Source organism: Atractosteus spatula, chromosome 4, assembly GCF_055471065.1.
Source record: "Atractosteus spatula isolate fAtrSpa1 chromosome 4, fAtrSpa1.hap1, whole genome shotgun sequence".
NCBI lineage: Eukaryota > Metazoa > Chordata > Actinopteri > Semionotiformes > Lepisosteidae > Atractosteus > Atractosteus spatula.
In genome coordinates this window covers 57183282-57206277 of record NC_142709.1, presented here as the reverse complement: position 1 = coordinate 57206277, position 22996 = coordinate 57183282, and the positions used below count along the sequence as shown (strand labels likewise).

The following is a 22996-nucleotide window of genomic DNA, read 5'->3' as shown; positions in this document are numbered from 1 at the left end:
CTTGTGCAGAGCGGTTGCGCTGCTGTGTGACGGCTGTCACTCCAGGTCAGCTGGGACTGTGCTGGTGAAGCCAGAAGGAATCTCGACAGCTGCACTGTGTTGGCACCACTGCTACCAGTAGGGTAGCTGTCTCTGTTGGGGAAAAACCATACGCTACTGAAACTGAGAGTGTGTGCCTCTTTGGTGGCTGGCCTCCTGTGGCCCTGGGAGATTTATTCTTGCTGCTTCCTCTTGGGTTCAGCTGGGCGAGTTCTTTGAAATCGGTGACAGAGACAGACCTCAATTGCAGAGTGCGGGGAATCGCGGCTGCCCACGCGCTGAGGCCAGGGGCGGGTCGTGTCTACTGGCGTTAAATTCTTATTGCCTTGTGAGAGAGTTCTCCCAGAGCCCCCTCTGTGGCAACACTATCTTGGCCTGCAGTGTGGAGACAGGTGAGGATGGCAGAAAGGCCTGATGTATGGGAAATGTGGTCATCAGCATCAGGGATGGCTTGGATGTTCCAGTGTTGTCTTGGATGTTGGTCTGTAACAGTAACTAAAAAAACATGGGAAAATTCAGTCCATCCTCCACCTGTGCACAGTGATGCACTGTGGGGGCATTTCTCTGGCTGTACCCTATGAAAAATTGATTGTAATTACATGTCAAACCCAAGCCTGAACCATTTTCTTTCTTGTTTGTATAAAGCTGTATATGTAATTTATGCTCACTGCCCACACTTTCCCAAATACACATACATACATACCCACAACAGTGTCTTGCTCTCCCTTGGTGGAAATGCTGAGACATGGAAAGACATTGTGGCCATTCAGCTTGCCAAGGTTTGCTCACTTAACCTTAGCTGGAAATGTGGTTGGGTTGTGCATTTCAAACGTGCCAGAGACAATCACATCATTGCCAAGTAAAGTCATTATACTCACAGTATTGAATGTAAAGTCCAAAAACTCCCAGTACTGCCAAGTAAAGACCAGGGACTCCCAGCATTACCAAGTAAAGTCCTAATACTCACAATATTACCAAGTAAAGTCCAAGGACTCAGTATTGCCAAGTAAAGACCTGTTTACCTGATCATAATTTTGAACTACTTAAAAAATAATTAATTGTGACTTTCTCAATTAACCAGTCTTCACCTTTACTTTAATATAGCATCTCCAAAGGGTTCAGGAACATAACAGTAATGTTCAAAACTGAAAAATATAAAACATTGCAGCTCATCTTAAACTTTTCTGCTATATTTGACTTAACATAAAATGGTGGCTTAAAAGGCCTGCTTACCTATATGAATAATGAATAAATAGATACCATTTAATAGCAACTTGAAAAGAATTTCAAAAAGAGCTAAAATATACAAGATATTCTATATAGGTCTAGTCTAGAAGACTAGAATAAATCTGGATTAAAAACAGATTTTTTAGTGTGAAATGTATCAGTGGAGCCTTCCCATAGCTCAGGAGCTCTGAATCTCAAAGCTCTGCCCCTTTAGCCTTCTGAATCCTGAGAGTTTTTAGCTAGCCAGCCTGTAGTCCAAAACTATCTTCTGTCATGGAAAACATATTTCTCATTGTTGTTCCTCTGAGCTTTATTCCTCTTGAGAATCCAGAAGAGCATCAGACGGGTAGCGTGTCCTGCTCTTGTTACTGCTTGGTCTCAAAAATCAATCCACTCACAAGAAAAGGTACACACGCATACGACAGATTTTAATGAACAGAAACACAAACTTTATTATGTGTAACATCTGTAAATAAATTAAGGAAAATGCTGCACAGTGAGTCACTGAGCTCTGCCAGAGGGAGTTCTAACAACACACGGTGTGATTGTATGTTCTCGGCAAGCAGCTGTGTGCACTGACAGTGCAGAAAAGTCCTCTGGGCCTGGGGGACAGGGAAGAAAGCAACGACAGTAGTACCATGAGAAAATTACAAACATAATGCTCTACACAATGGTGTGCATCACTGTAAAGGCTGCAGATGAAACAGTCTAGCTAGGTTTGTCGCCCAGTCCTGTCTGGTGACTCCACATTCTTGTTGGTTCTTCTCCTGCCTGCACAACCTGTGTGAAACAGCACCAGCATGCCTCCTATGCAACATGACACTTTAACATGACACTCCACAAAACTAACATAGAATATAAACTTTCATTTTTTCATTTTCTATTTTTCCACAATTCCAGGGCACACCTTGGAACCTGTAAAGAGAATGACAACTTCGCAACTAAATTAACAACGGAGAGTTCACGTGGAATAAAAATCAGAAGGCCCTCCAGAGACTGAGGGTGAGACCCCTGTGCTACAGGCTGATGAAAAGCAGTGAACCAGAAGGGTCCACGTTCCACAGCTCTGAACATCAATTGCATGGCTCCAGGTATTTTTTTAAAAGCCAGTTGGATGTTAATCTTTGATCAGTAGTGTTGCTTTTGGGCAGGTCACCCCAGTCTGGTCCTTGAGGGAAACAGCCCATCACGCTCTGTAGTTCTCCTAAATTAATCAGCTCTGCTAGACCTCTTACTGTGGGGTAAATTAGGCTCAATTAAGACTTAAATAGAACACTTGAACTCTCCTGTTCAGATGGGAAGCTGGTGCACAACTCCAATCTTGGAGGGCAAGAAGATTTCTGGTTTTCTTTCCACCTGTGCCCCCAACTCATTAATTGCTTAATTGGACATGTTGAAGCCTTTCTTTGTTCTCAAGGAGCTGGAGTAGTAAAGAGACCTATCATCCTTGCAGGACAGCAGCCCTTGAGGACTGGAGATTAGGAGTCCTGCTGATGTGCAAACAGGCTGCTCATCCTGAGATTTTCACACACATCCACCACAGACACTGATCATTCCCTCCGCAGACAGTAGCAATGCTTGGAGACGTTACTGATTACTGATTCCTGATTCCCACACACATTCAAAAAGTGTGAAGTGTTCATATGCAAAAAGCAGTTTTATCTGTTACAGTAAAAATTTGGGGCAGTTTAGTGAACTAGATGCAGCATGTACAGTATGTGCACAGTCCTCTTTAGAGACATGGAGATAAGGGCCATGCTTCCCTGCCCTTGTCATGAGTGTTTGCGAGAGCTGCAGTCCCAGCGTCTTCACTCAGGCTTTGTACAGCACTATTAGCTCTGTGCAGTGTGCAGTCAACATTCAGACCAGCTGGCCAAGTGTCGTCCCTCAGCTCTGCTCAGACACCTGTGTCCAGTCTCCCAGTGGTTGGTGCTGTGCATGTTCAGCCAGTGCGATGCTGCTGCAGATGACTTGCACAGCAACGTGCACAGTCTGAGTCTGCAGCCCTGTGATCGCGCTGCTATCGCACTCGACCACAGCAGAGCTGCGACTGCGCCCCACGACCGGCCCTGGGGTTCTGGCAGGGGGGGAAGGTGATGGTGGCGTACTCCACATTGTCCTGTGCAACTGGCTGTCCCTCCCCCTCGACACGTCTCTCCGCGCTGGGGAACTCCAGTACGCCATACTCTATGGAGTAGACCGGCAGCCCCCTGGACATCTCGCCATCCTGCAATGAGGAAATAAGTTCAGTGAACACTTGGAAACAACATGTTTTCACAGCAGCACGGACCCGGAGGGAACACGGTCTCAGCCCTATGTTGAAAAACTGCAGTCGCAGGAACGCTCACAGACATTCAAAGTCACACAAATCTAGTAGCAATGAGGAAGTTGCTTATCAGGGTCAAACATGGAAAGTCAGACCTTCTCTGGAGCAGAATGGCTGCTGTGTGAGGTTCAGAGCTTGGAAACTAAGATCAGAATAAAGACAGCAGGCAGACTCACCTGGATCTTAGTTCTGGGTGCTGGGTTGGTCAGAGCAGCTGGTGGGCCTGGAAGGAGAGAACAATAGTTAGGGGTGAAGTGGTGCTTTTTAATCATACACTGCTTCCCTGGGTTAAATATTACTTGATGGAAGTTTAGCTTTGTGTAAAATCTCCCATAGTTCCAATGCAAAAGCCTTCAAGTTACGGAAAGTTCAACTCACAACTGACAACCCACTGAAGCTAAGTAGGTGTGAGCCTGGTCAGTCCCTGGATGAGAGACCTCCTGGGAAAAAACTAAGGTTGCTGCTGGAACCCGGTGTTAGTGGGGCCAGTAGGGGGCACTCACACTGCTGTCTGTGTGGGTCCTAATGTCCCCTTCTGCATTCTTCGGATGAGACGTAAAACCAAAGTCCTGACTCTCTGTTTTCATTACAAATCTCAGGGCGTTTCCCGTAGACCTCCTAATAATCTCCATCCATGAACTGGCTTCATCACTCTGTTCTCCTCCCCACTGGTTAGCTGAAGTGTGGTGAGCGTTCTGGTGCACTATGGCTGCCGTCGCATCATCCAAGTGGGGGCTGCACATTAGTGGTTACTACAGTACAATACAGTACGCACAAGTGATATTCTTTTAGTTAAGTTTTTAATTTCCAAAGGGGGGTTCCCAAAGTGCAGTTACAGGTTATGTTGTTCCATTATTATTGAATAGTGAAGTTCTTGATAATGTTTTTCATGATCTCTGATGTGAGAGCATATCTTGCTCAAATCTAATTGGTTGATACCAAAGCTTTCCAAGTAAACCATTTTACTCACTAGTTTTCCCTAAGTGCCTTTAAGTTCTAGACATGGCTATATTGTTGTATTTCTCCTGTGGCTTTCATTTTTATGTGTTATTGTTTTGAAAAAAACAGTATTTTCCAATTTTATGAAAAGGGGTTTATGCTGACTCTCAATGTAGCGCCTCCCCGCCCTCGAGTTTCGGTCTTGAAAGTGTGCATGTTTTTCTCCGTGTCTGGTGCACCGCAGTTTTGTGGGGGCTTGCCGTTGTGGTGCTCGGGTGGAGACCACGTGCTTGCAGCCCATGTTAGCCTGTCAGCGCTGAATGGACCTTTTCTGCCGGCTGCCCACCTAGCCTTCACATCTCAGGAAAAGGAGACCAAACCGTTAAGTTACTTGTTTTCTTCGTAGATAGAAAATGGCTCAACTAATCTGCTTAAGTAGTTTTTAAATGCATATGAGTTACTTACACCCACACATTTTGTTACTAAAATTAAAATGACAGGACAATAGAACAATTGGATAAGACAGTGATAAAACTGTGCACGACATGAGAAAAAAAATGAAACGGGCCACTGGCATATAAGCATTTTAGTGGACTGAATTTGAGTTTGAATATGTACTCAATTTGCTGTCTTCAAATGTTTACAGCCTAGAGGATTGATTTTTTTGCATGAAATTTCCAGCCCTTGTCAGAAATACAGTTATTCCTGTTATTTCTAGCTGCTATTCCTACTACCTTCTGGGACAAGAAGTCAGGTTTAGACTATGGGTGCCTTTCTAGTCCAATTAATTAATTGGCCCGTTTGCAGGAACTTTTTAAAATCATTTTATTAGCCGTTACCTTAATGAAGGAGTTTTCATCTGTATTAGGCTTTGGACAAGGCTATATGAAATAGAGAATCATTTTCTTTAATTTGATCGCATTGATGACAGTCACTGAAAAATAGTCACTTGTCTGGCAACTTAAGCACTTAAATTTTGCTAACATAGCGTTTTTGCAAAGTTGCTTGTAGTGATGGAGAGCAGAGCGAGTCAGTATCTGGGTGCTTCTTGGGTACGAGGGTGCATGCAGGTGGGCTGAAGAATCCTGTCATCCTTGTGTGTGAGTGTACAGTGTTTTTAGCTCTAGAAGTAATGAGGTTTGGGGAGGGAGGGGGTTTTAGATCAGTGCAGGCATGTGTAGGTGTTTACCTTCATTAGCAAGTCATGCTTCCCACTACATCTCCCTCCTACCTCCTCCCACTGTCACTTTGTTCCACGGCTCACTGTGTGCTACTCTGCTCCTGTCCGCACTACATTGACAGCTCCTCCTCAGTTCACTGCTCCATAGCTGCCATAGCTGTGCTCCTAGATTACACCTCGGCCAGGCCAGGGTGAGGACCAGCCAGGTGGCCACACAGTAGCCTGCAGTATTGAGTCTATCTGGGTCAGTGACAGGGAGGGTCGGTTTTTACTCCTGAATGATGGAGAGAAGGAAGCTCAGGGGATAGTACATTAGTTCCAGCCCTTCAATGGCTGTACAAAGGACTTATTTTCATTCAGGAAGCTCCACTATCACCATCCTCATTTTCAGATTCTAGTCAATTCCCATTGCACTTTTGTAACTCATATCTGTAGGAGTAGGAAGAGATGACAGTGATTGTGCATGAGTCATAAGAGATAACGTGTGAGAAATTCTTGCTGAACTGGGATTAATAAAGATCTTTTCTCATTCTCTAAACCACCTTACTGCAGCTCCTCTACGCTGCCTTACTCAAATGGTGCTTGTAGACATTATAGTTTGTTTGTCTCACATGCCATGAACTGTACTTCTGCTCTGGTCCCAGTACTTTGCAATCTCCTGAACTTTGCGCAGGCAGACTCTGCTTTGTAACTGGTTGCTCTTTGGCACATTTTCTAACTGTGAAGTATTGCTCCTCAGGAGAAGCCTTCAGCAGAATAAATGAATGAAAGTAAAAGTCTAATGCCATGTCCCCCAGTAAGAGATTTGCGAAACTCAGAGGGGCTTCCGAAGTCTCACCTGTGTTCTTGTGGGTGGCCAGGTACAGGCCATACCCCACGACAACAAGCAGCACCAGGACTGTGGCCCCTGAAGCTATGATGATGTAGGAGATCTGGTTTGGTATATCTTCTTGCGTCGGTGTTGTTGGAGCCTCTGGAAGGAACATGTCAGCAAGACGTTAATGTCCTGAACTCTAACCTAATCTCATCTTCATAAAGGCTCAATGCCTGCCCAGCTGAAAGAGTAAAACATGAATTGTTACACATCTGCATGTGTTCTCTAATATATCATGTCAAATTACTGCATTTTAAAAGTGCAGTTTTGAAGGATTTCTTAAAATGCAAAGGCTTCTGTCTTGCACAACTGCACTTGAACTGCAACAGCTTTTAATTTTACCATCTCAATCACAGTCCTCAGTTAAAAGCTCAGCAGTTCATAAAAGACAATGATTCTCATACTCAAATATGATCAGTTTCTTGACTCAAGGCTTAAAAATGATGTTTCGGCTATTGCACCTCAACTTGGCGTGAACACCTAAACAATATAAGTCACAACTTGAGCCCAGCAGCATTTTAAATTGCGTTTTTTAATCTGCAAGGCAAAAACGCAGTTTGCTTCCTAGTAGAATTGCCTCTCATGCCATGTGTCTGTTCCCTAACAGACTTGGCATCTCTGCTCCAATGCCATCTGAGGGCCGTGTCCCTGGACTTGGAGCTGTGTGACCAGCTGGCAGCGTCGGCGAACACACCTACCTGTTCCATTTCCTCTCTCACTGACCGTCAGGTTGACTTTGCCACTGAGCGTGAGGGGATCTGTTGTGATGCTGCGAGACAAGCCGATGTGATAAACTCCAGAGTCGCTGAGCTGCAGACTGTTAAACCTCACTGTGACGTTGTTGCCTTCCAGCTTGATTAGTATCCTGTGGTGTTCCATGGACTGGCCGCCTTTAATACACTCATTGATTTTTTTTTCATCTTTGTACAGACCAGCCCCTTTTATTGACGACGGAGCAATACTGGAATTGAAAACAAATCGCAGGTTGAAGCGTTGGCCTTCTGTCCCACGGAAGGCTTCCATCTTTTCGTCTTGTAGGTTCGCTAAAGAGGATAACGGAGAGAAAGAATTCAGGGTGTGAATGTATGAGCAGAGCTTGTAGCCATCCAAGGTTCACACTGGTCTGAGCCAAGCATGCCTGGAGCAGGAGAGTCAAGGGTTATAGTCAGTGTGTGTGCATGCATATTGGTATACTGTGTATAGTTAATAATAACTGTCTCTAACACTTACTGTATGTAGCACTTTTCTGGATGCTCCACTCAAAGCACTTTACAGGTAATGGGGACTCCCCTCCATCACCAATGGAGGGGAGTCCCTGGATGATGTGACGGCAGCCATAGTGTGCCAGTACACTCCAGAATACCAGCTATCAGTGGGGAGGAGAAGAGAATAATGAAGCCAATATCTAGATGGGGATTTTTAGAAAGCCATAATAAGTAAAGGCCAGGGGGAAATTTGGCCAGGACACTGGGGTAACACCCTTACTCTTTCTGAGAATTGGCCTGGGATTTTTAATGACCACAGAAAGGACCTCGTTTTTATGTGTCATGTGGAGAATGGCACCTTTTTTTTTACAGTATAGTGTCTCTGTTACTATACTGGGGCATTAGGACCCACACAGACTGCAGTGGCACCACTAATACCTCTTTCAGCAGCTTTCCCATTTGGGTACTGACCAGGCTCACACCTGCTTAGCTTCGGTGGGCTGCCAGTTGTGAGTTGCAGGGTGATATACTGTAGCTGCTGGATATATGGTATATGGCATTCTCCCCCTTTCTCCGCATGTTATTCTAGACTCAAATACATTATGCGTGTCTGCTGGAGATAGTATCTGTGAGCAACAGAATGCAGGAGGCAGTAAGCTGTGTAAAGCTGTAGGGCTGTGTGTCTGTGTCGGGGAGTGAGTGAGGCAAAGGAGTTTGCGTGTTTATGTGTGTGTGTTCAGGATGCACCACGTCGCTGTGTGCCAAACCCCAGTCCGCTGTGTATCCTGTCTCAGCGCTCTCAGCACAGCACTGACATCACACCTGTGGTTAACCTGGCGATGCTGCATGCATTTCCTCTGATTATTAATAAAACAGTTCAAACAGAAACAGGAACCTTCCACTGGTGATTCAGTGGTTCAGTTACCGTAAGCTGACGGTTCCTGCACACATGGACGAGTGAAAGGTCTCCGTACTGAACAACACCTATAACTGTTCTGCACTTGTTACGGTAACCCATGCAAGGTGGGAAAGACAGCAGATCTGCAATGTAACACATTTATATCCTTTTCTATTCTATTGTACTGTTACAAATCTTCACTGCCTGTGCTGCAGCTTCACATTACCTGCTCTTTGAAATTCAATCATTTTTAATCATGTGCTCGCCCAAAATGAAATTGCCAGTTGGCTTTTTTATGACTCGGATCACAGCAGCAAGGATTATGACAGGTAATAACTGGCCAGCTGTTGAGCCATTCATCTTTTGTAATAGACTCAATCCTGACCAGGAAAGAGCTATATACATTAGCGTGGAGAATTGAACATCATGGTATTTCTTGTGCGATTGTATGCAAAACTTTAAACTGTATGTAAAGTTTCAGGCTTGATGGTTTTCGTGTAGTTCTCTAGTTTATTTCCTGTCATCCCAGCAGGCACCAGTAGGCTAAGAATAAGCCAAATGAGTGACTGAATCCGTTAATCCTTTGTGCTGCGTTCTGTGCTGAAGAAAAAGTCACTAAGTGATACACAACTCTGCTTTCCGAAAGGCATTGTGGTTACGAATTGTGTGGCCTGTTCTCCCAAACCAATCTCTTTGAGGTTAACACTCACGGTCATGTTTTTCATTGTGGCAGATTTGTTCTTGAAAGTATCCTGACTTTATCGTATCCGCACAAGCAGTAGATGACTGCAGTATTGACTGTGTCCCTTTCAAAGCTCTCCAGGAGCTTTTGTTGGCAAGGTTAATCGATAAATGTTAAGAATTCACCTTGAAAAGTGTAATTTCGGTTCACATCCAATTTATCCGCACTGAGAAGTTTCACCTGTGTTTCATCTTTCACTCACAGGGAGTGTGTAAAAGAGGACTAACACTTCAGGCACAGTGGCTATAGACCCGGTAAACACTGAACTGAGCTGAAAAGGGGTTTTGCAGACTGCCTTGGAACCAATTTCTTATCACTGATAGTCAAATTGGGCCCACAAACCTCTTTTTAAACTAGACGCACATTAAAAGGAGCAAAGCCACAACTTGTCCTAAAAGAAGAACATCCACAACTGCACTCCAGGAATTTTGAATGAAAGTTTATCTTATTGCCAGTATTTCTGCCGAAAAGAACTTCACCACTGTGTCAAAACCTTGGTGTCCTGTAAATTAAAAATTGGCCCTGTGACTTTTTGTCCTGTCCACTCACAAAGTTTGTGAAGAGGTGATACTGTGGCAGGATGAGTTACAGCCCTGAGCTGGTTAGTCATTATAAGACTAAACGCATTCCTACACAGAACACAGACTCCCTGCATCTTCAAAGCTCAACGAAGCTCAATTTTAAAAAATTGTACTTGTAGGTTATTCATCCATCTGTTTTCAAACCACTTATCCAAAATAGGATTGAGGGTGAGCCAGAGCCTATCCCCGGCAAACAATGGACACTAGGCAGGGTACACACGGGAGGGGACAATATAAGCTACACTAACTCAAAGACACTGAATATTAAGGAGTACGTCAGACAGAAAACTGTTGACTTTGCAGAAAAGCCTGCTAAAAATAAGATGGGTATACATATTTGTAGCTGCATTACACGCAAGTAGCTGAAATTTGACAGTATGATATACAGAACTTTGAAGACAACAGACACAATGAAATTAAAGTTAACCACATACCAGTATCGATATATACAAACATACACCATGAATGCAAAAGTTAAAATTCATCATCCACACAGGTTTAACATTTAAAACATACTGCCCTGCAAAAAGGAAGTGCATGGAATGTCACAGTGGTAAATTGCAGCAGTGTAGGATGCACAAAGTAACAAAGTCTCCAGTTGATTATTTTCTAAAGCAGGGTGAACAACTCAGTCTTCCACAGCACATAGTGGACATGCAAATCTGTAACTTGTACTCCACCCTTGGCAGTGATGACTGTCAGGGCTCGGTGCCTCATGAGCCCTGTCCATCTGTCTGGCGCGGTCACCACCTGAAGGAGTTCACAGGTTAACCCCTCTCCTGTTACTCCAAAAGAACCAGAATGGTTCAGGCTGAAGCACACAGGACCCATGCTATAGTTTTCTGTCATCATTGATTAAAATAATTTAAAAAACATGAGACCATGTCATTTCCATGCTTGCAGCTTGATCAATATCATCCCATCACTTCTTCTCAATCTCACAAATCATCCATATGATCTTGCTCCTAATATAAATTAATGTACCTTTGTATTTACTGCATAGCAGTGTGAGCTCTGGTATGACCAAAACAACACTGACCAGTAAATGATGGGACTCCTGCCCATCGTAGAACCTCATGCTTATCATGATGACCTTGTCTGACACTGTAAAGGACAAGTGGGTTTTACTCAACACCCCAGAGAAGTGGTGCCTAGCCAAGTCTTAGCCATTGGACACTCTTTACAGCACACACATAATTAATACGCTCCCTGCACTGACAGAGACAACTTTCTTTTGCTGCTTGCTCTGCCGGTTCCAGCAGTGTGCTCCAGCTCACTGGAGTCAAAGCTCATCAATCGTTTTTCTGGTTTTAATATGAATGAATAATTATAGCGGCTGAACATTTTCTAGCTGTGATGTTGACAGCGTGTTCAGCTGAGCTAGAAGTAGGCAGAGGACAATTGCGCAAATGAGGTGATGGGGTGATACCTTTCACAGCCCCCAATATAGAAATAACATGGTTTAGTTTTTTAGTTAAGATTTTTTTCAGTGATGGCAGAAAATTAAAGCAGGGGGGCCAATGTGTTTCGGTCTGAACTGTTCTGGTTCTTTTGGAGAGCTGTGCTATGGTAATAGTTGAGTGGTTAAATTTGTGCAGTTCTGAGATGAGTAAGTTACTGACTTCTTGTTGACAGTCCTTCCTGTGCTCTCGTGATAGAAGTGTGTCTGAGTGTGATCTGGTGTGGCAGCCCTAACTTCGCGTGACCTCTTCTCTCGGGTCCGAGGCAGCACTGGCCAAGCTCTTCACCTGTGGCTTTTAGCACCTAGGCCATTTTTTTTATTTTTTCTGAGTTCTCCTTATATAAAAATCATCAGAAATGCCCCTGCTGACCTTGTCAGCTACTCTGCTCTGGTTTTGTGACATTTGTGTTTCCGTTACTGTCACAGACATTGCTCAAACCGTCCAGCGGAGGAAATCAAGGTCGGTATATCTTGCACATAAAGCAAATAACAAAGCTCACAGAAAATTTCCGATAGTCCGGATCCTTATACCAGCCACGCCTTTGATCCAAAATACTGTTTCGTCTTTACTTTTTAATTTTCCGTCCATTGGCGGTAAGAGTGATGGAATCACTGTGTCAGGCTAAGGTCTATTAACGTCAGACTGCAATGATCAAGAAAGAAGAGGAACAGTTTTTGAGTCAAAGTAATTATTCACCCACGTCTTCGTGCAAACACACTGTTTTGTTTTTCCCTTACATCTCTGTGCCTGCTGTCCACTGCAAGTGTCCAAGCTGAGACCTCTGGACCCAAACCTCAGAATTTATTTTGTTTTACTATGTTCTACTTTCCCTGAAATATCCTGAGATCCTGAGTGACACACAGGGCTGGGCTATACCTACAGAAGAATGCCACCAACTGCAAAATACAGGCAGCGCAGGACAGTGCATCGCAGTGCCTGTTAATCAACTCGAAGTGGTCCGCTTTTCATGCCAGTGGCCTTGAGCTGAATCTCCCCTTGGGTTCCCCTTGAATGCTTATGACTTTTCACCCTAGTAAAGTAGGAACAAACTAAGGGAAAAGGATCTGTTTTTAACACTGAAGGTAGTACATGGAATAAGCGCCAGCTGTCTTCAGTCCTGAGATCATTTAAGACCAAGACCATTTACCTGTAAGTATTAAATACTTTACCCCTTAACCAGGCTAATGCTCCAGTGCATTCAGCTGCTCTGTGCCAGATCCTTGACTTTAATGAGCACTTAAGGGAAAAAACTAAGAGGAAATGTGACTCAAAGAGCTTCATCCAATTGTGCACTGGTCTCCTGTGTCCTCTGGTGGTCTTTCCAGCTGATCATTTAACTTCTTAACAGAACCTGTAACAGGACCCTGAGAGCTGAAGACAACATTAAGTTGATAGCTCAATTACTTGGTCATTAATTAAGAAATGTCAGGATTTCATAACAAGTCCTTGTTTTTCAAAGTCTTTGCACTTCTATTTCTCTGTGACTGAATGCAGGGACTTGAGGTAGATTTAATTAATCTACATATAAACACACAGATACAAAATAAAAAAGACAGCTAACTAATTGAAAGATTGAAATGGAGAAGCTCCTGATCTCATTGAGACAGAAATTAACAGGTGTGAAAGTCATTTTAAACAAAACAGTTCATTTTAAAAGGTGAATGTTATAATTCACAAAAATACAGGCTTAATTATAAATCAGATTTGCTAAATGTTTAATGGTTATTATTGTGACTATGAAGTGTACTCCTGCTGAGCCACACAAATTGATATTGGCAATTGATATTCCTTGCCAACAGTAGCTGCCATCTTCAATGTACTGTAAGTCTGTTGCTTGGTCTGGCTTGTGGGGAGGTTATCTCAACCCTTGGTATGTGGAGACCAGCGTTAGGCCAGTGCCTGCGACTAATGCTATTGAATTACAGTATCAGAGGATAGAACCTGCTAATAACACAAATAGTACAATGCAGTTGTGTCACAGCCTGCCTGCTTCATTTTCACAGCTGTGATGCTTGAACCATTAACACTTAGACCTTGCCTATAATTGCCTCTTTTATGTTTTATATATAATTGCGTTAATTGCCTATGGTGAAGATATAATGAGCAGCAAAAGAAAATTCTTACTAACATATGCAAAACAATTTTTATAAAGTTATTGTCAGGAAATTGACAACATAAGTTTTGTAGCTTGTGCACCAACATTGTTCCGAACAGACATGACACACGCACGCTGACTAAAATGTCTCATCAACAGAGCTGATCCCTGCCATCTACTCTGAAAGTCACAGGTAGTAGTGTCTGGCCAGTGTCAAAAGCAACACAAGTTGTACGTCTGCGACACGTACTTTTCACCAGGCTACAGGTGTTGTCTTGTGAGATTCTGCCCTACACATTTTGAAGAGTCTTGACTCTTCACTTGCCTCTGATTTGTGAAGGTCGCACATCATTCCAGCTTATCCCACAGTTGTTCAAAAGGACTCAGAATTCTCATCTTGTAAGAAAGCTGTTGTTTCAAAAGCAGCATGATCTGTATTCCTGCTGGAAGCCCACAGGAAGGGCAGAGAGAGATCCCAGCAGGAGGTATGATTTATCGGTTCACTGCAGGCGAGCCCTCCAACATACTGATGACACAAAAGCACGGTTCTCTTGATAAGCACAGGAAATTAATTGTTTTCTGTGGTGCTTTTTCTTGTTCTTTAGCAGGCTTGAAATTCAACAGGTAGAATTACCTCATCACCTGTGCCTGGTGAGCTCTTACAGCTGAAGTAATTTAGTGCTTATGCAAAAGTACCTCATGGTCAGTCATGAGTGATCAATTATTAAAATTATGCCAAATAATTTAATCAACATCCACAATCTGTGAACGTTGTTTTGAAAACCTGCAAGCCACAAGGCTCTTCGTGATTCTGATTGGACTGTGGTGATTAAACACAAAAGCTATCGACATCTAGATCTTTCTTGCTTTTAATATGTGACGACCTGAATATTTCTTCACCTCAGCACTACCTGCAATTCCCCGAAGAGCTGATTGGTTATTTCTAGCAATACCGTACAGAGACATTTTGAAATAATTACTAAAAATGGCAAAAACTATACAAAGGAACATAAAGTGTATTAGCTAACTAGTAAAAAGCAAGTTAGAAATGTTGTGATATCATACCAGCACTTCAGAGGAATCCAAAAGCTAGTTGAATCGGTGACTGAACATTGTGTTAGGTGTTTTCCCCTTGCTGGCCATCACTGCACGGCTCCTGGCCGGGCTTTTGAAATACTATGTGAACTCCTCTGGGACTTTATCTCCCGAAAGCATGATCAATACCGACACCTGCGGCGCCTTTTCCACTGAGAATGTCACGGCCGGAGGTTCCGAGCAGAGCGGCTCTTTCCCTTTCAAGTGGAAACAGAAGTGACAGAAGACTGGAACTGAAAGTGAGCTGGTGAGGTGTTTGTCTTCTGATGGAGCACATTCCCTACAGCAGTGGCAGCTTTTCAGGTGGTTGCTGTTGTTGTTGTTGTTGTTGTTTGGAAAGGACTGATATTGGTAGAAAGCTGCACCTCAATGGAAACAAGACTGACGGAGAAGAAAACCCCCCACAAAATAACAGCCGAATAACAGTCGGCAAAAGAGAAAGACGCGGCAAAGAGCCAGGAAGGGGCAGGAAGCGGCTCTGTCCGCTCTGACCGGCTTGCTACACCATCAGCTGCTGCTCCAAAGCTCGGAGTTTGACGCGACAGTACGGGGCGTGACTGTTCGAGGGGCTACACATCACAACTGACCGGAATCTTTCACTTGCAACATGTTATCTGCCACAGCAACAATAAGCCACACAAATGTTTCCTTGGTATATTACTGTATGTAACAGAGGTTTACCCTTTCAGGTCACTGAAACAAAGTCTAACTCCTCACTCGGAGCTGTAGTTCACTTCCCAACTCTGAGAACTGTCTTTGTCCTCTAAATGTACTTCCGCAGCAAACACACAGGGATTCAAGTCTTTCCCAAAGAAAAAAGTCGAAGGTGCTGTGCTTGCCCTGCCCTTTTATAGATTGAGAAACAAGCTAATTGTCAATATCTGAGACTCAAGAATGCAATATTCCACAGATTAATCATTGAAGAGTGATCTGCTCTTTCATAATCAAGGTCAATGTTCTGTGATTCTTTTGGCGTTCTTCTAATCCTACGCATAAACTCTGAAAGAAAGCTTTCAGGGAGCTACTGCATTGCCAGAAACTTGTATCTTTATTAAAAACTGAAACATGCTTGTGAAACCACCTTGTTGACACTTGGTTTTGGAAGAGTGTGTCCTGTATACACCATACTCCACTCCACAGTGCATGGTCTGTGGCATGCCATACCCGATCTGTATTTGTAATGTTCATTAGTCAGTAGTTAGACCGAGGTTGTCAATGACAAATGGAATTCTTACCCGAAGCGCCATGTGAGGACATCCTGATGCAGAGGCCAGCTGACAGACACAGCAGAATGACCCTGAAACGGCCGAGCCCAGGCACGAGAACACCAGCCATGGTGGCGCCCTACCCTACAGCGCGTCTGATGTTTCTCCCTCCCCGCTGGAACGTGATCCCCCCACAGTCCGAGAGGTCTTCCTGGCTGGGGTCCCACCTGCAGCTCAGGTTTGTTCCCCAGCGGCGCTCTGACACCGGCAGCTCCCTAGCTCCGCGCTCCACGCTCTCTGACTGACTCGAGGATCTCTCGGGACTGAGACCAAGAACATCAGACAGAATCAACAACAACAAGACGCTCCAAAAAAGGAAAACGAAACTGTTAAAAACAGAAGCAGTTTCAGGAACGAAATAAAAAAAGAAAAATATGAGCTGATTAAGAGAAAAAGTGCAATCAGCGAAAAACCCTGCAGTGGCGTTCTCTGTCAGACTTTCCACGAGCAGCGACCACGGAGAGAGGTGGAAGAGAAACCCGAGGGGTTGGGTTAGAACTCTGCCTCATGCTGTCTCTCTCTGCCTTCCTTGTGCTGGTGCTGTACAGCATGTGCACATGAGCCGCTGTCTGTCACGAAATGAAGAGGCTAAAGCCTAATCTTTAGAATGAGAACGAGAGTTTGAGGAAAGTCCGCACTGATCTTTCATATTGCCAGAGCTCCAGTCCCAGCCCTGTGACCTCAGTCATCCTGAAACCGTGTGCATAAACAGCTCTTCAAGCCTTCCAATCTCTTACACAAAGACAAGCCTTTCCAAGATTGATTCAATTCTTTATACTTTCCCTTTCACAGCAAGGACAGAGTGTGAAAATCCTCAAGGTTTTCAGTGATTAAGAACAATGTCCGATCTCTCACCTTAAGCTGATGCATCAAAAGACTGGAGAGTTCCCACAGCAGCAACGAGAACACAGAATGTTTTGTTCAGGAGAGCAGTTCTGCTGCCCTTTCTTAAATCTCCTGAAAGTAGTTAGAATGTTTTAACCTGCCTTGCACAGTCTGCCAGATTTCTGTATTTTCAAGTGGCAGTATATTCCACAGCTTGTATCGGAGTGTGAGACACCGGCAGATTAATCAGACTTGGGCTTCAGTGTGACAGCACTCCACTGCCCTTCGCACATGGACGAGATTAGAAGACTATTAGAAGACGTGGTTTTCTGTGGTTGTGGCTAGTTCTGATCATGTTCTTTTGCGGTTGTTTGGTGTGAGGGACAGCCCTCTGTGTTTAGGTGGGGGTAACAGAGACCAGACTTCCCAATTCTCTCAGCTGCGGGATTACTGGTTTTTACTGCTTTTTAAATTGATAATTAAGACTTGAGATTAAAGAGATGGTTGCACCAGAGACCCACTCTGGCATGAATTGACAATTCCAGTACTTGGCTAATTTCTTCTCCAAAGACTTTTCTTACAAAGGCGCTTCAGATGCTCAGCTCAGTGATTCTTGTAGTGCGCCGCAGTGGGAGCTAGCTTGTCTAGCCAGAGCGCTCTGGACTGCCCTGACTGGTGTTGGTGTGAGTCTGTGGTGCAGTGTGCAGCTCAGCAGGTGGTGTCTTACCGTTGGGAAGCAGCAGTAGCAGGGAAAGCATGGAGAGCCAGCTGGCTGGGTGGCTCATGGCCTCTCTGGACTGGGGCTTGGGGAGAGATGAAAGCCTGGATTTCTTCTGAGACACCCTCTCCCTCTGATACTCCGATATCTCTCTCCCTTCCCTCTCTGTCTGTGTTCTTTCTTTCTCTTTCAGCCTCCTCTGTCTCTCTCTCTTCCTTTCCTCTGAGGTTGCGAAGAAAAGAGGTTTTCAAGAGGGGGAGGCGCAAACAGGAACTCGGGCAAAACCTCGTCACAGCTCAAGTGCTCTGTGCCTTGATTTCAGAAAAACAAAACAAAGTCTTGTGTCTGAAAGGTGGCCAACATCTGTGCCACAGCTGCCACACAGCTAGGGGAGCCTTGAGGAGGACAGAGCATCCCTGGGAGTCATGGCTGTGTCCCTGGGCCACTGTCAATGAGAGACACATGAACTCTCTCTGAGCTTTCAAACTATCTAGTGCAAAGCCTGAACAAATTAAATCACAGTTGGAAGGCTTGTTGAAATACTTTGAAGCTTGTGGTTTCGTACTGAATTGATTATAATTAAAGCACTCTGCGATAAAAAAAAATTCTGTGTAATGTCCCAATCAAGAGCCCTTTTGGAGCTTAACAATTCTGAAATGTATCTGAATGTTATTCCCTTTGAGGCTTTAATGACTTTTTTACTCCATATTACCTGACTGACCAGTTTCATTTTGCGATAAACTTGAAGAGGTTCAGCAGAAGTAAATGAACACGTGTGGTCACTGAGGGTTGCACTGGTTCAGAAATAAATGTTGGCCCGTTTGTGGTGTCTGTAACAGGGACATTCCCTATTTCATTAATGCTTATGAGTCTTGTTAGCTATTTATGCAGATTCACCTCATACAGTATTATCCCATTGAGCTGTAGCTGAACATGGTCTTGTGGATGAATTAAATTATGGAGGAGGTTGACAATACCTGTGTTAATGACTGTCTGTTCCTAAGATGCACTGGTGCTTCGATAAGGAGCGTGAAACACAGTCGTGTCCTCCAACATACTGATGATGGACAGTCGGTGTCTATGTCAGGAGACAGGACAGGAGACGACTTGCATGCTGGTGTGTGGTGTGTGTTTGTGATCATCAATTGGCGTACTTTCATGATAAAATTGAGATAATGAAATGGCCTTCTAGTGTGTTGCTGTGTTAATTTGATCCAGTTCTACTGAAGAGTAATAATGTTAATGTGCATTTGCAGTGAATTGTGTTGCTGCCAGCATGCTAGGGTTGTTATCTCAGTGTGTTGGTGTCAATGTTTGTGCCTCTGTCGTCTTGTGCCTTTAGAGATGTACCTGAGAATCTGCTTTAGTCCTGCTATGTCAATCTGTGTGTCAGTGCGACAGTCTGGTGGCGGCTCTTGTGGTCTCAGTTTTAACCAGGGTGTGATTCCTCCTGCGGCCCCTTTCACCGCTTTTCTCACAGGCCTCCTCCCCCCGAACCACAGCCTGACCACAGACACCCATGCAGGGGGGCTCTCGCTCCTGGGCTGCTGTGCCTGCTCTCCCACCTTGCGCAGGACCCTGAGGCTGCAGTGGCAGACGGAGTGTGGGCCTTCTACAGACAGACCGCAGGGGGCAGGAGTGCTCTCTCACAGTGCTGCAGGGGGAGCTGTCCGAAACACGAAAACACACGCCTGGGAAAAAGACAACACACAGACACCGCTTCCATCATCAGTATGTGCACACAGACACTGCTTCCATCATCAGTATTTGCACACAGACACCGCTTCCGTCATCAGCATGGATACAGACACTGAATCTGGGACTGACAGGCTCCGGTTCATTAAAGGCAATCCAAGTCTTTCAGACTATGTAAGGAAGAAATGGTGTACTTATGTTTATCAGTGGTAATGTGGATTTTGCAGGCTTTGACAGAGCTCTTGTGAAAGCTAACACCGACTTTAGAAAACAACACAGTCTGTCTGCTGCAGAACAACACTGTATTTCCAAGAGAGTCAGTTTGTGATGGGTCAGTACTAAGGACCTCGACGAGAAGGGTTTACCTTTCTTCTGAGAACAGAGCAAAGACTCCAGTAAAGAGGTGGCCTGATTCACATTCTGTAATAATTCAGCAACAGTTTATAAATCTGGTATGTCTGATGGTGTTCTCCCTGTGTGAGATAGGATCACCTGAAACCTTGGTTGCTTTCCCCAAAGACATCACTGCAATGGGGTAAGACCAAGCTATCCTGAGACATACTGTGCCTGCCCTGTTCACAGAGTAACCAGAGTCACATACTGTGGGAGCATGATGTGCTCTTATAATGGACTTTCCAGCGTAAATTTGTGTCACAGTGTGACTCAGAGTCAGTATCAGCGTTGCTGTCCTGGAAAAGAAAGTGTGACTGAAAGAGAGAGTAGCTTGGATGCGGGGGTGTTCCCCAAAACTCTCTGTATCTCTTTGAGGACGTGTGTTGCCCCACACATTATACCTGCTTTGGGGAAAGAAGTAATTGGTATATATATATATTTATGATAACCAGAAACCGGAACAGTTTCAAACCACAAGGAAGGAGAACCATCTAAAAAGAACTCAAATTCTGCCTCATCAATTAAATCAAAACAAGAAAACAGCAGAGGAATCATCAGTGTGGTTAAACTGAGTCCAGATCAGTGAAACAGATTTAATACTGTTCTTATAAGAAACATGGATCAGTTCCGATATTTTGAAGAGCAGATAATGGTCTGTACAAATTAAGAACCTTTTATTGTGCTTCACATGATGTTAAGTCATAATAAACATTGGTAGAATAGGTTTTCAGATAAAAAAAAACATTTTAATATCTATTTTAAGAAATCCTTAAAGAGAAGCCAAATTTAAGTAATGTTTCATATACATACAATCAGACATACAGTATCAGAAATTTTCATAATTAAAAAAAAATAATGCTATTCAAATTTGTACAATTTCAAGAACACTGAGGCCTTTTTCAGTAAAGCACTTTTGCTGGTTGGTTATGTCACACTGATGCCTCATATTTTCAAACCTTTAGGAAAGAAAAGACACTTTGAAGTGTGTTACCATTACCCCCACCCCCTGCCTACTGTATCTCCAGGTGACACTAAGGATGAGTTTTCTTGTGTTTCTCTGTGGGCTGCGTCTGCAGTGGAGCAGTGTGGCAGTGGGCTGTTCTCAGCGCAGGTCGCAGGGCTGTTTTCACAGGGTGTCACGTCATCTCTCACTTTCAGGCTGAGTGATAGAAAATGATGCGGCCTGGCTCCTCACTACTGACCAGTTTGACAGCCAAAACAACAACAACAACAATGGCAGCAGCAGAGGAGCGTCCTGGCAACAGTGCTTTGGACGTGTCGTAGTCATGGAACCCTCTGCACTCCAGTGGGTCTGATTTTCTCTCTGTCCCACTGCAGATCGTGGTTTTGCTTTCCTTAAATTACTGTATTTATTGTTCTTTGCTCAAAGCATTTCAAACTATCTAGTCTGGGCTGAAATCTCCTGAAGCCTGAGCTGTTTTCTCTTTCAGATTTTCCTAGCTACCCTTGCAGCTGGAGCTCTCTAAATTACTCTAAATTATCTCTCAGTAAAAGGGTGGTATCTGACTTCCCCAACTTTATGGACAAGTTCTTGTTCACCCCAATAAAGGTCACTGTTCAAATCATGTCTCTTCTTCACCTTAATCCTGGCTTTAATCAGGGTATCACCAAACTGCTGAATTCACTAGCAAATATTAGACTGATTATATATATATTTTACAATTGAATGTTTTTGACTAATATATCGTAAATAAGGATAATGGATATGTTTTATAAAACTAACCTTGTAAGAAGTGTTACTCGAACTGTTCCTCTAGGTTTGCTTATTCTAACAAATGATGGACACGGTGAACTAACTTCAGACATAGAGTGGCAGGACTTGTGTGCTTCTGACACCCTGCCACATCAAAACTGGACTTCCTCCAGAAATAGTCATATCAAAAATTAAAATTTTACTGATCAGGAATCAGTGCAAAGAAGAGCAACCATTTATGTTTCCAGGCTTAAAGGAATGTTTTACGAAGAACTGAATATTTTTAGCCTTGAACAGAGAAGATTATGGGCAGACCTGATTCAAGCATTCAAAATCCTCATAAGTACTGACTTTTGCCAACCCAGAAGACGTCTTTGGAATTAACAGGGAAACACAAACCAGATGGCACAAGAGGAAACTATCCTCCTTGTATAACTGGTCTCATGTTCTTAGTGCAACACTCTTTGACCCATAACCAGAGTATAATTTTAGGCTTCTGAAACTGTGTCATACCCTGCATGATGTACGAGGGGAAATCTTAGCACCATACCAATACATTTCCTCTGTATTGTGCTTGGTGCTGAGTTACAGTTGTTTTATATTTCTGTCAAGACTGCTTGTTGTGAATACGACTTCTTAATATGAGGGCTTGGCATTTATTAGACATTACACCGCAACCAGACAGTAATATGTGTAATACTATGTCACAGGTCAGGCATGAGGTAGCAAGGTTTTCCACTGCTGCAGTGTCATAGTGAAACACAACTGCACAGTGGCATTATTTCACAGAGTGGAGTGGCAGTGGGGCTCTTACAGTCTGTGTGCAGGCGTTTCTGTTAAGGCTGTGCTGTGTACGCTGTGCTAGCACCACAGTCTCCCTGACAGTTCCCTTGCAGCTGTGGGTTATTTCCATTCGATGTACTGTGTGCTCTTTTGTCTTCGTTCATTTGTTATTTGAATATATTGGTGTAGCAGTCTGTGGTAATGGTGGAATGTTGAAATATTTCTTACACTGTGACTCGTACAAATCGTTCACCAGTCAGGGAGGGAAAGTGCAGTGGCTATGAGAAGCTATATTGGTGAGGAAGGGATCCGCTGACTTGATTAGCCAGTCCTGCACACCTCAGTAGAGCCGGCCTGGATAACCCTGTCATCTCTTGCCCCCCTCTGTTTCCCCTGGCTCTGCTGTCCTTCTCATTTTCTCTGGCTCTTCCTAACCCCCTCTCTATCCCCCGTCTTTAGAAACCCTTCAAATTCTGCTGGTCACTCCCCTTCTTCTGCTCTCTAACCGTACTCTTTTCTCTATTATTCTTTTCCTATGTAGTAAGCTATCTCTGTTTCTCTGTGACCTTTGTTGTGCCAAACACAATGACAGCAATTCGGGAGTTTGTGTAGCAGAAGTCTACACAGAGGCAGTGGTTCTTTTAACTGGAAACACCTCAACCCACCGGGAAAACAGATCCACCATCACTAAGAGTCCAGTTTTCCCTTACATACTGGCAAGCTACAGTAGTCAATTTACCAGTGCATGAAAGTTTCCTCAGGGGCAGGTCGTCTGAGAGGTGGCACCCGCACCTGAGCTGTAGTTGAGTTCTTTTTGCACGCATCACATTGAGATACCATACCACGTCAGTGGCTACTGCTGCAAACCTAGTTCCTGGTTCCTGGTTGGGACAACCAGCATACCATTGGACTCACAACCGGGTGTCCGACGGAATGCAT

General features: G+C 44.0%; 1 protein-coding gene across 2 annotated transcripts; it reads right to left on the bottom strand.

Moving 5' to 3' along the window:
* Positions 1-1692: 1692 nt before the first annotated feature.
* On the bottom strand, positions 1693-17633 carry LOC148836642 (uncharacterized). 2 transcript variants are annotated; one of them, XM_088913487.1, is made up of 5 exons: positions 17482-17633; positions 7284-7628; positions 6550-6684; positions 3769-3815; positions 1693-3493 (listed from the first exon to the last, which is right to left on the bottom strand). In XM_088913487.1, exons 1-5 carry the CDS (start codon positions 17537-17539, stop codon positions 3287-3289), a joined length of 792 nt encoding a protein of 263 aa, XP_088769613.1. In that variant the 5' UTR covers positions 17540-17633; the 3' UTR covers positions 1693-3286. The 2 variants fall into 2 exon arrangements, with proteins under 2 accessions (XP_088769613.1, XP_088769611.1); XM_088913485.1 differs by lacking the exon at positions 17482-17633 and adding an exon at positions 15900-16177.
* Between the last annotated feature and the right edge of the window lie 5363 nt (positions 17634-22996).